This window comes from Drosophila virilis, unplaced genomic scaffold (genome assembly GCF_030788295.1).
Source record: "Drosophila virilis strain 15010-1051.87 unplaced genomic scaffold, Dvir_AGI_RSII-ME tig00001890, whole genome shotgun sequence".
NCBI lineage: Eukaryota > Metazoa > Arthropoda > Insecta > Diptera > Drosophilidae > Drosophila > Drosophila virilis.
Genome location: NW_027212866.1, coordinates 201,680 through 215,686, shown reverse-complemented (window position 1 = coordinate 215,686; position 14,007 = coordinate 201,680). Strand labels below are relative to the sequence as shown.

The 14,007-nt window shown below is 43.4% G+C and overlaps 1 protein-coding gene across 1 annotated transcript; it reads left to right on the top strand.

The window, feature by feature from the left end:
• Positions 1-11,721: 11,721 nt before the first annotated feature.
• On the top strand, positions 11,722-13,396 carry LOC138911670 (TPR-containing protein DDB_G0280363-like). The gene is made up of 2 exons (XM_070211047.1): positions 11,722-11,866; positions 12,894-13,396. The coding sequence occupies exons 1-2, from the start codon at positions 11,722-11,724 to the stop codon at positions 13,394-13,396; spliced, it is 648 nt and encodes a 215-aa protein (XP_070067148.1).
• The last annotated feature ends 611 nt before the right edge of the window (positions 13,397-14,007 follow it).

The following is a 14,007-nucleotide window of genomic DNA, read 5'->3' as shown; positions in this document are numbered from 1 at the left end:
ATATTCAGCGGCAGCAAAGGCGACAAATACGCTCGCAGCAACGTCAACAGGCTCATATGCCACTGCAATTGCAATTGCCATTGCAACAACAGCTGCCGACATTGCTGTCTTTGCCCAAGCCAACAAATAAAAAACAAAAAGCCAAAGCGCGCAAGCAAAAATCAAAACAACACAAGCGAGCACAAATGGAACGTGCGCTTGCGCAAAGGCAACGATCAAATGTTATCAAAGCCGCAAATATTCCCATCATTAATAATTACAACAATATCCCAATTAACAATGTTAATTCTGACACCATTCCTGTTCATAACTCTATCAAACCGGCACCAAGCGCCAATCTTTCATCCTCAATAGCAGCAGTAACAACAACATCAACAGCAGCTGCAACGAGAAATATATCAAGAACTTCCGCAAATTTGGACCCGCGCCTAAGATGGCCCAAAACTCAAAACATCCAACAACAGCAACAGCAGCGTCAAATTGAACAGTTTGGTTCGATGATCAATCGTGATCAAACTGTTCTTATGCAGCGCCAACACCTAGATACACTTACGTCCACACGACATAATGCTGCCTCTGCTCACCACTTGAACCAGCACGAGCCTACGCCAATGCAAATCGATGCTGAGTTTCAGCAACAGCCACCACAACAACAACATCATCAAACCCCTATTCTTCCTTCCACTGAGCATAACTCAACCACCCAACTATTGGTTAAGCTTGCCCAAAGGCAACAAGAACAACTGGACAAGTTGACTCGCTACATGAGTGATGTGCAGCAGAAAATGCAAGGAATTTTCCGACATGGAGACGATTCCATTCAAATAGCTGCTTCACCCTCATCCAGCTCCATCTAAGGCTCTGAACAAATAACCTATCAACTAACTGAAAAGAAAAGAAACTCCAACTTACCTCTTTCATAAACATCTTTCAAACCTACCTTTACTAACTTACCTTTCTACAACTTTCACTGATATAAAACACCTATGCGTATGTGTGTTTGCCTGCATCGCTTATTGTCATCCTTCGCAATTGCGCCCAACATCAGATGCACGCACTCGCTCACACTCAAACGCGTGCCCAAATAAATATCCAGCACACACTTCCGTATGCTGGCACACACTCACATAACCAATGCCCAGCAAACGTTGCCTCACCATCACAGAATTATATACTCGCACACAGACGCGCCAGCCCGCCTGCCGCCGGCCCAACCCATTGCCGCCTATTTGCATCCCCTCCAGTGCGCACACAGACGCATAACGCCGCTACTATCATACACTTACACGCACGCGCAACCACAAAGACAACGCACTCAGCCCAAGTATAGCCCAGCTGATTGAACTTCACCATCATCATCCTCGCTACCGTCACCAGCAAAACATGTCAACCAGCGGCTGCAAAAACAACAATCAACATCAACATCAACAACAAAGTGCTGCTGCACGAAGCTGGCAACTATCTTCATTAGCAGCCGTTTAGCAACACCAGCAGACGCCGCCGAATAGCAGCCCCAGCAACAACATCAAAAACCGCTACATCTATAATCAATAATAATAATTTAATAACAAAATATTTGATGAACTTTTTCAAGTACCTGCCCCAATCTTATATAGAATCTCACTTGACGATCAAATGGCACGCCTCGATGATGTAACATTATCGCTGCTGCCAATTATAGTGTCCATATCATAACAAGTCGCCATGTAATCCTATCACACGGTGGCAATTTATCTATCGCTGCACACTCGTCGCAATTATATATTCACACATACATATATATGTACTTGCAAGCGCACAAACTTGCTGGTATGTATTTGTTGTCAGATATACGCACGAGCGCAAGCACACGCACTGTCATAACAAAATACCAACAAAATCACAGACACTCACACACATGTGCATGGGCAAGCTTTTGCGCATGTGTGTGAGTGTCTGTGATTTTGTTGGTATTTTGTTATGACAGTGCGTGTGCTTGCGCTCGTGCGTGAGCGTGCCACCCTATCTTTTATCGTCTAGACTTTCAAAACATAATTTCTAAAAGTGCAAAGAATACACATGATCCCTCCAAAATGTTTCAATCCAAAACAAAAGATTTTCTCTCTCATACTCATTAACGCACAAACAGCATAACTTCTGTCAATTACCTGCTGGCTTATGGTAAAAATTATTTACTGACGCCGCACAAGCCCCAATTGTATATTACATCCACTCTTATCAAACCACAACTAATGTATACCATGTAACATCCAATACCTAGTATTTAATACAATTACAACAAATTATTTTATAATTATTCTCACTAATCACACAATGTACCTTACACACAATCAAATCGAATCAAATTCAAAACATTTGTTTTATAGTCTTAAGACTTAATCATAACCACAAAATACCCACTAACATATATCATCAAAAATGCACCAACATTTGTAACGTTTATCCATCTCTAATGTAATATATATCAATAAATAAATTTCTGGTCTGGGAATTGGAGATTGAGCGCATTCACGTTCCCAATTGGAGTCGGCCACCTGGGCGAGTGAGTGAGCGGCCATTGAGTTGGAGTCGGAGTCTGAATCTGGAGTCGGAACCGGAGTTGGAACTGGAGTGGAGAGTCTCGATGTCTCGATGTCCTGCTGCCTAGCTGTCTCGCTGCCTTGCTGTCTCGCTGCCTTGCTGCCTTGCTGCCTCGATGTCTCGCTGCCTTGCTGCCTCGATGTCTCGCTGGCTTGCTGCCCTGCTGTCTCGCTGCCTTGCTGTCCCGCTTCCTTGCTGTCTCGCTGCCTCTCCTGCTCGCTCGTTCGCTCGCTCGCCTGCCTGCCCGCTCCTGGCAACCTGCCGTTCGATCCCCGATTCCCATTCGCATGAAGACACTTACCCAGAACAGACGTGTTCCTCTTAGCCGGTCGACTGAAAATTGAAAGCTGTGCTGAACGCACCAGACCTGATGGCGCCAACCCTAACGGCAACATTTTTAGCAGAAACAACGACTCTGCCATCGACCCCCGCACCCCTTGCCCATGCATCGGCACCAACATCACATCCCAAGCAGACGCAAAAGGGACAACCAGCTAGATTGAGATCTAACGAGAGTGGTGCGAGCGAGATGAATGTAGAGCACGCCGCGGCGAGTTCAAACTCGACCGCTACCATACATTAAAACAATAATAATAACAACAGAATTCTAACAGCTGATCAGCAAACACAGCTGGCACAATATAAAAGACTCATTGCACAGCTAGAGTCTGGCAGCTCTAGTGATGCGCAAACACAGTTAACAAATGCATGAAATATATCTGGACATGCCAACTATAATCACAATATCTATAACAGCAACATTAATAATATTAAGAAAAATAAAAACGAAGGACACTCTTCAAGTGACCTTTTTATTGATATTGAAGGTATCGATAGTGGACCATCTACGTCAACAGCAGCTAATCTACTGATGATTTCTGCATCGCGAAAGATAGTCAACACACCAGCTCCACCTGCTACAGCCGTTGCTCCCCCTTTTTTAACAACAGCAACGGCAACAACAACAACAACAACAGAAACTCCATCGTTCCCATCATACGCAGTCGCACTGGCTCACAATAATGCTGCTCCCTTGGCACAAATCACAATTATTCGCAGCGGAACCAGCAGCAGTCCCACCAGCAGCAACAACGATGATTGCAACAATAGCAATTTGCCCATATCTGGCGAAATGCTGTTCCATAAGCAACAACTCATATCAACTAAAGCTGTTAGTCAGACTCGGCGGAAGACTGCACGCATCCTAAACCGAAAAATCTCAGCCAAATCCCGTCTGACGCAACAATATACATCTAGCAATGCACGACTAGCATCAAATCGATTCAGTCTTCTATCCGAATCCGATCTAGATGCGTCCGACCATCAGCTACAACCAAAATCGTAATCGCCGCCTAAACAGCGACAAGCGAACGCTATGATCAATAGCCTCGCTTCTGCTGTACAATCAGCTCTGACAGCATGTCCACCATCCTCACCAATGTTAGCTCCCACAACAACAACCTCAACTCACAACGCACCGACGGCTCAAACAGCAGCAATAGCAGCTACCCCAAGAACAGCTTCAATTCCGGCTGCTTCAACAACAATCCCCTTTTACTATGCTGTCACCAACGCTCCCCCCAATATTGTGACTAACTTCCTTTCTGCCCCCATCCAACAACAACATGAGCAACATACAAACTTTAATCCTGTTCCAAAACAGTTCAAGCCCCCACAAATATGCGTTCAACATAATGAATCCAATTGGAATGGCATTGATTCGTTAGTGGCCAAATTAAACGGGCACAATCCACCCATAGTCGACTACGGCCTAAAATTGGGTGGCCCTGGCATCCCACGAATCATTCCCAAATCGACTCAAACACACGAACATATCATACATATCCTTGAAACTGACAGCTCCATTAACTTCAATACTTACCAGAAACGTGATGAACGCTCAATTCGGGTTGTCGTACGAGGCATTCACGCCTCCATTAGCACGACCAAAATTCGAAATGAGCTATCCGATATGGGCTACATAATACGTAATGTATATAACCCTGTTTATCGGAATCGCAGTAATCCCGGTCATCACTGCCCGAATCTATTCTTTATTGAATTAGCTCATAATTCAATAAAGAATCCAACAACAATTTTCAACGTCCAAGAATTATGCAAATTCTTAGTCCGATTTGAGTGGCCAAAAACCGACGACAGGAAACTGCCTCAATGCCACCGCTGCCAACGATACAACCACACGGCGCGCTACTGTCGTCACAATCCGCGCTGCGTGAAATATGGCCAGGAGCATTTATCGCAACAATGTACTAAGCCTATCAATTTACCGGCAAACTGTGCCAACTGCTCCCAATCACACACGGCCAATTATAAGGGCTGCCCCTTATATCTTGACTTGCTGAAATCAAAACTAATATCAAATACAAACATTCGGAACGTTCAGTCAAGGCAGCAACTGTTACCGAGACAAAGCAATCCGAATATTCAGCGGCAGCAAAGGCGACAAATACGCTCGCAGCAATTGCAGCAATTGCCATTGCAACAACAGCTGCCGACATTGCTGTCTTTGCCCAAGCCAACAAATAAAAAACAAAAAGCCAAAGCGCGCAAGCAAAAATCAAAACAACACAAGCGAGCACAAATGGAACGTGCGCTTGCGCAAAGGCAACGATCAAATGTTATCAAAGCCGCAAATATTCCCATCATTAATAATTACAACAATATCCCAATTAACAATGTTAATTCTGACACCATTCCTGTTCATAACTCTATCAAACCGGCACCAAGCGCCAATCTTTCATCCTCAATAGCAGCAGTAACAACAACATCAACAGCAGCTGCAACGAGAAATATATCAAGAACTTCCGCAAATTTGGACCCGCGCCTAAGATGGCCCAAAACTCAAAACATCCAACAACAGCAACAGCAGCGTCAAATTGAACAGTTTGGTTCGATGATCAATCGTGATCAAACTGTTCTTATGCAGCGCCAACACCTAGATACACTTACGTCCAACCGACATAATGCTGCCTCTGCTCACCACTTGAACCAGCACGAGCCTACGCCAATGCAAATCGATGCTGAGTTTCAGCAACAGCCACCACAACAACAACATCATCAAACCCCTATTCTTCCTTCCACTGAGCATAACTCAACCACCCAACTATTGGTTAAGCTTGCCCAAAGGCAACAAGAACAACTGGACAAGTTGACTCGCTACATGAGTGATGTGCAGCAGAAAATGCAAGGAATTTTCCGACATGGAGACGATTCCATTCAAATAGCTGCTTCACCCTCATCCAGCTCCATCTAAGGCTCTGAACAAATAACCTATCAACTAACTGAAAAGAAAAGAAACTCCAACTTACCTCTTTCATAAACATCTTTCAAACCTACCTTTACTTACCTTTCTACAACTTTCACTGATATAAAACACCTATGCGTATGTGTGTTTGCCTGCATCGCTTATTGTCATCCTTCGCAATTGCGCCCAACATCAGATGCACGCACTCGCTCACACTCAAACGCGTGCCCAAATAAATATCCAGCACACACTTCCGTATGCTGGCACACACTCACATAACCAATGCCCAGCAAACGTTGCCTCACCATCACAGAATTATATACTCGCACACAGACGCGCCAGCCCGCCTGCCGCCGGCCCATCCCATTGCCGCCTATTTGCATCCCCTCCAGTGCGCACACAGACGCATAACGCCGCTACTATCATACACTTACACGCACGCGCAACCACAAAGACAACGCACTCAGCCCAAGTATAGCCCAGCTGATTGAACTTCACCATCATCATCCTCGCTACCGTCACCAGCAAAACATGTCAACCAGCGGCTGCAAAAACAACAATCAACATCAACAACAAAGTGCTGCTGCACGATGCTGGCAACTATCTTCATTAGCAGCCGTTTAGCAACACCAGCAGCCGCCGCCGAATAGCAGCCCCAGCAACAACATCAAAAACCGCTTCATCTATAATCAATAAGATTCATTCACTACTTATATATATGTATGTATGTGCGTGCATGTATGTATATACATGCATGTATGCGCATATATGTACATACATGTATGTATATATATGTGCATTAATTACATATAATTTAAATACTCTCCTTAATACTTCTATATGTGGCAGATTGTAATACAAGAGCCACTTAGGTTCCCGGATTGCTCAGCTAATGCCAATGTTTTCTACCAAGGAAACTGCCTTTTCGAGTGTGAGAGAATGGCACCGGCTCAGCAGTCTTACTATTGCAATTGCACACATGTATATATAGTAACTTTCTCCATTGAAATATTTTCGAGGGATCCAGTCCTAAATTTAATAACAAAATATTTGATGAATTTTTTCAATTACCTGCCCCAATCTTATATAGAATCTCACTTGACGATCAAATGGCACGCCTCGATGATGTAATATTATCGCTGCTGCCAATTATAGTGTCCATATCATAACAAGTCGCCATGTAATCCTATCACACGGTGGCAATTTACCTATCGCTGCACACTCGTCGCAATTATATATTCACACATACATATATATGTACTTGCAAGCGCACAAACTTGCTGGTATGTATTTGTTGTCAGATATACGCACGAGCGCAAGCACACGCACTGTCATAACAAAATACCAACAAAATCACAGACACTCACACACATGCGCAAAAGCTTGCCCATGCACATTGTGAGCGTGCCACCCTATCTTTTATCGTGTAGACTTTCAATAAATAATTTCTAAAAACGCAAAGAATACACATGATCTCTCCAAAATGTTTCAATCCAAAACAAAAGATTTTCTCTCTCATACTCATCAACGCATAAACAGCATAACTCCTGTCAATTACCTGCTGGCTTATGGTAAAAATTATTTACTGACGCCGCACAAGCCCCAATTGTATATTACATCCACTCTTATCAAACCACAACTAATGTATACCATGTAACATCCAATACCTAGTATTTAATACAATTACAACAACTTATTTTATAATTATTCTCACTAATCACACAATGTACCTTACACACAATCAAATCGAATCAAATTCAAAACATTTGTTTTATAGTCTTAAGACTTAATCATAACCACAAAATACCCACTAACATATATCATCAAAAATGCACCAACATTTGTAACGTTTATCCATCTCTAATGTAATATATATCAATAAATAAATTTCTGGTCTGGGAATTGGAGATTGAGCGCATTCACGTTCCCAATTGGAGTCGGCCGCCTGGGCGAGTGAGTGAGCGGCCATTGAGTTGGAGTCGGAGTCTGAATCTGGAGTCGGAACCGGAGTTGGAACTGGAGTGGAGAGTCTCGATGTCTCGATGTCCTGCTGCCTAGCTGTCTCGCTGCCTTGCTGTCTCGCTGCCTTGCTGTCTCGCTGCCTTGCTGCCTCGCTGCCTTGCTGCCTCGCTGCCTTGCTGCCTCGATGTCCTGCTGCCTAGCTGTCTCGCTGCCTTGCTGCCCTGCTGCCTCGCTGCCTTGCTGTCTCGCTGCCTTGCTGTTTCGCTGCCTCTCCTGCTCGCTCGTTCGCTCGCTCGCCTGCCTGCCCGCTCCTGACAACCTGCCGTTCGATCCCCGATTCCCATTCGCATGAAGACACTGACCCAGAACAGACGTGTTCCTCTTAGCCGGTCGACTGAAAATTGAAAACTGAAAAATTGAAAAACTGAAAGTCGTGAAAGATAAAGTAAAAATTTAAACTAAATTATACTTTGAGACTCCGAGAAACGTGAAATAGTGAAATTGTGAAATAGCAATAGAGGATAGTGGTCGAGAAAAGATAGAGGGAAAGGAATTGTACATGTGTACTTTTCTGTGCATTTGTGTGTGTGCAACACTTGGCGCATACATACTGCATAAATATGTGCATACGTATGTCTCTGTGTGTGTGCAGCCTCTAGCACATTCCTTTTTTCTTTGTCTTCCTTTGTTCTTTCATGCCGCATGTATGCATGCACATGTCTATACGCTTGTTAATTTAACAAACTTGTATACACATACGTACGTACGTGCACATATGTGCGGCTGAGCTCTCTGTTTTCGCTACTTTCTGCCGCTAACCCGTGCCAAAACGTCACTGTCAATTGACAAATTACTCGCACCTAACCTATAATCCTAACTTACTAAACAACGACTAAATATAACATAACCTAACAACATCAAACAATAAATGCTGTGTGCTCAACTATAAGCAAATTACTCCGTCATCACACACATATATGTATATTCATATGTAGATGTATATATACATATATATATCCAATTGCCTGTATACGGACAAACTTCTACATATACATACACAAACACACACACACAACAAAAGAGCAATTTCCTTATAACAACTGTCAAAAATCACACACACATAACTACATTGACACAAAAGCACAAATATACAACTAAACAAAAACAAAAAAGGACACACAAGGTACTCAATTACTTTTCCATACATATATACATCTCCTTCCCCGTCAATTGCCATAACCTAACAGCTCACCTAACACAATAAACCAATAAGTCATCATATGCATGTGTATGCATGCATATGCCGTCCAGATTAGCCATAATACAGTTGCCGTCACGCAACTAGCTGTATAGCGAGCTCCACATACATTCGCACTCTTATACATATACGCTTACCCTTACACACACACTCACAATCACACATTAACGTATATACTCATCATCTCTACTCAAAACTGAAAAACACATACTACACAAACTTTACAAAGAAATTACACTCATTTATATAACCACACATATACACATACGCTTGCACATCAGTTCCACTTACCTAATATGCATATGCATGTTTATATGTATGCACATGCTTATATGTAATCTTGGTCACGTCACAATTAGACAATCACTTAACATCTAGCGGTCTCTCAAAGTCACACTTCTCCTCCGATCCCCCCCTCTCCGCCTTGCCCACTGGCACACTTTGAGCACGGAGCAAGTGAGAAAGAGAGAGCGCACAATAGCGCAGCTGCAACACTGCACAACAACAACAACAAACGCAAACAAGCCGTTCAGGCAATCGTAGACACAATAATCAATTCGACAGAAACTTTCACATGTCCAGGATACGCTTCTTGTTCAGTGTGTGCTTCGAGCTAGCTTTCCCTTCTGCCTGATACCTCATTGTCCTCTATCCCGGACAACAACCAACACAACAAGGCGACCTGCCACACACACAGACACTCATTGTCACAGCTCGCCTCTTTTCCCCCCATCTTTCATAACCTTTTATCATTACCATAACACATACACTAATCCTTATATTATAATTATTTTAAATTGCACAATTATTATCATAACTTACATAACGAAAAAAAAATATATAAAAACAAAAATATACAAAAAAAAAAAACAATTAAAATAATAATAAAAATAACTTGGCGGTTCATCGCCACTTAACAACTATTTATTAATACCAACAATAACAGCTAGAAGAAATAATAACAAACAAATTCCTTTCACAATTCAGGCGTTTCGCCGTCACTCCTATCAACAACAATTATAACACCAAACATTAACAAATACCTACCTATATTTACCTGTGTGCCGCCATTATTTATCACCTTCTTGTCAACACACAGAACTAGAACCAACAATAATACATATCCAGATAAATTACTATTATCTAAGCTTTGGCGCAACACCATTAAAACACACTTTCATCTCCAATTCACTTGCTTTGCCGTCGGCAAATACACTCAATTAAATAGCAAACAAAATCTTTGCGCCTTGTGTACAAGCCGTCAAACAAAAAAAAAAAATATTAAAAAATCTGCAAAAAGCAATAGCAAAAACTTATCCAACCAACCTCAAGCAGAATCTTTATCTGGGCTTGCCGTCGCCAAACAATAATTAATAATAATATTCGCAACTTAAACACTAACTTTACCAACTATTCCGCTGCGCCGTCGGCACTTCACTTCTTTGCAAGTTCAATCAATTTGACTCACAAACCTCCTAAATAATGTCAGAATCCAAACAAACACCCTCTACATCTTCTATGCCGACCATATCGCCAGGCCTGATCTCCGATTTATCTGACATGTCGCTATCGCCGATGTCGTTGCCCAAGTCAGCAAAAGCTGTGCTGAACGCACCAGACCTGATGGCGCCAACCCTAACGGCAACATTTTTAGCAGAAACAACGACTCTGCCATCGACCCCCGCACCCCTTGCCCATGCATCGGCACCAACATCACATCCCAAGCAGACGCAAAAGGGACAACCAGCTAGATTAAGATCTAACGAGAGTGGTGCGAGCGAGATGAATGTAGAGCACGCCGCGGCGAGTTCAAACTCGACCGCTACCATACATCAAAACAATAATAATAACAACAGAATTCTAACAGCTGATCAGCAAACACAGCTGGCACAATATAAAAGACTCATTGCACAGCTAGAGTCTGGCAGCTCTAGTGATGCGCAAACACAGTAAACAAATGCACGAAATATAGCTGGACATGCCAACTATAATCACAATATCTATAACAGCAACATTAATAATATTAAGAAAAATAAAAACGAAGGACACTCTTCAAGTGACCTTTTTATTGATATTGAGGGTATCGATAGTGGACCATCTACGTCAACAGCAGCTAATCTACTGATGATTTCTGCATCGCGAAAGATAGTCAACACACCAGCTCCACCTGCTACAGCCCTTTTTTAACAACAGCAACAACAATAACAACAACAGAAACTCCATCGTTCCCATCATACGCAGCCGCACTGGTTCACAATAATGCTGCTCCCTTGGCACAAATCACAATTATTCGCAGCGGAACCAGCAGCAGCCCCACCAGCAGCAACAACGATGAATGCAACAATAGCAATTTGCCCATATCTGGCGAAAAGCTGTTCCATAAGCAACAACTCATATCAACTAAAGCTGTTAGTCAGACTCGGCGGAAGACTGCACGCATCCTAAACCGAAAAATCTCAGCCAAATCCCGTCTGACGCAACAATATACATCTAGCAATGCACGACTAGCATCAAATCGATTCAGTCTTCTATCCGAATCCGATCTAGATGCGTCCGACCATCAGCTACAACCAAAATCGTAATCGCCGCCTAAACAGCGACAAGCGAACGCTATGATCAATAGCCTCGCTTCTGCTGTACAATCAGCTCTGACAGCATGTCCACCATTCTCACCAATGTTAGCTCCCACAACAACAACCTCAACTCACAACGCACCGACGGCTCAAACAGCAGCAATAGCAGCTACCCCAAAAACAGCTTCAATTCCGGCTGCTTCAACAACAATCCCCTTTTACAATGCTGTCACCAACGCTCCCCCCAATATTGTGACTAACTTCCTTTCTGCCCCCATCCAACAACAACACGAGCAACATACAAACTTTAATCCTGTTCCAAAACAGTTCAAGCCCCCACAAATATGCGTTCAACATAATGAATCCAATTGGAATGGCATTGATTCGTTAGTGGCCAAATTAAACGGGCACAATCCACCCATAGTCGACTACGGCCTAAAATTGGGTGGCCCTGGCATCCTACGAATCATATCGGAATCGCAGTAATCCCGGTCATCACTGCCCGAATCTATTCTTCATTGAATTAGCTCATAATTAAATAAAGAATCCAACAACAATTTAAACGTCCAAGAATTATGCAAATTCTTAGTCCGTTTTGAATGGCCAAAAACCGACGACAGGAAACTGCCTCAATGCCACCGCTGCCAACGATACAATCACACGGCGCGCTACTGTCGTCACAATCCGCGCTGCGTGAAATGCGGCCAGGAGCATTTATCGCAACAATGTACTAAGCCTATCAATTTACCGGCAAACTGTGCCAACTGCTCCCAATCACACACGGCCAATTATAAGGGCTGCCCCTTATATCTTGACTTGCTGAAATCAAAACTAATATCAAATACAAACATTCGGAACGTTCAGTCAAGGCAGCAACTGCTACCGAGGCAAAGCAATCCGAATATTCAGCGGCAGCAAAGGCGACAAATACGCTCGCAGCAACGTCAACAGACTCATATGCCACTGCAATTGCAATTGCCATTGCAACAACAGCTGCCGACATTGCTGTCTTTGCCCAAGCCAACAAATAAAAAACAAAAAGCCGAAGCGCGCAAGCAAAAATCAAAACAACACAAGCGAGCACAAATGGAACGTGCGCTTGCGCAAAGGCAACGATCAAATGTTATCAAAGCCGCAAATATTCCCATCATTAATAATTACAACAATATCCCAATTAACAATGTTAATTCTGACACCATTCCTGTTCATAACTCTATCAAACCGGCACCAAGCGCCAATCTTTCATCCTCAATAGCAGCAGTAACAACAACATCAACAGCAGCTGCAACGAGAAATATATCAAGAACTTCCGCAAATTTGGACCCGCGCCTAAGATGGCCCAAAACTCAAAACATCCAACAACAGCAACAGCAGCGTCAAATTGAACAGTTTGGTTCGATGATCAATCGTGATCAAACTGTTCTTATGCAGCGCCAACACCTAGATACACTTACGTCCACACGACATAATGCTGCCTCTGCTCACCACTTGAACCAGCACGAGCCTACGCCAATGCAAATCGATGCTGAGTTTCAGCAACAGCCACCACAACAACAACATCATCAAACCCCTATTCTTCCTTCCACTGAGCATAACTCAACCACCCAACTATTGGTTAAGCTTGCCCAAAGGCAACAAGAACAACTAGACAAGTTGACTCGCTACATGAGTGATGTGCAGCAGAAAATGCAAGGAATTTTCCGACATGGAGACGACTCCACTCAAATAGCTGCTTCACCCTCATCCAGCTCCATCTAAGGCTCTGAACAAATAACCTATCAACTAACTGAAAAGAAAAGAAACTCCAACTTACCTCTTTCATAAACATCTTTCAAACCTACCTTTACTTACTTACCTTTCTACAACTTTCACTGATATAAAACACCTATGCGTATGTGTGTTTGCCTGCATCGCTTATTGTCATCCTTCGCAATTGGGCCCAACATCAGATGCACGCACTCGCTCACACTCAAACGCGTGCCCAAATAAATATCCAGCACACACTTCCGTATGCTGGCACACACTCACATAACCAATGCCCAGCAAACGTTGCCTCACCATCACAGAATTATATACTCGCACACAGACGCGCCAGCCCGCCTGCCGCCGGCCCATCCCATTGCCGCCTATTTGCATCCCCTCCAGTGCGCACACAGACGCATAACGCCGCTACTATCATACACTTACACGCACGCGCAACCACAAAGACAACGCACTCAGCCCAAGTATAGCCCAGCTGATTGAACTTCACCATCATCATCCTCGCTACCGTCACCAGCAAAACATGTCAACCAGCGGCTGCAAAAACAACAATCAACATCAACATCAACAACAAAGTGCTGCTGCACGAAGCTGGCAACTATCTTCAT

What these genes read in the sequence shown, in the direction of transcription:
- LOC138911670 (XM_070211047.1), top strand. Translation starts at nt 11,722, where the DNA reads ATGTCCACCATTCTCACCAATGTTAGCTCCCACAACAACAACCTCAAC. An exon ending in CAATCCCCTTTTACAATGCT is followed by an intron (nt 11,867 to 12,893) that starts GTCACCAACGCT and finishes CATCCTCAATAG; the next exon opens with CAGCAGTAACAACAACATCA.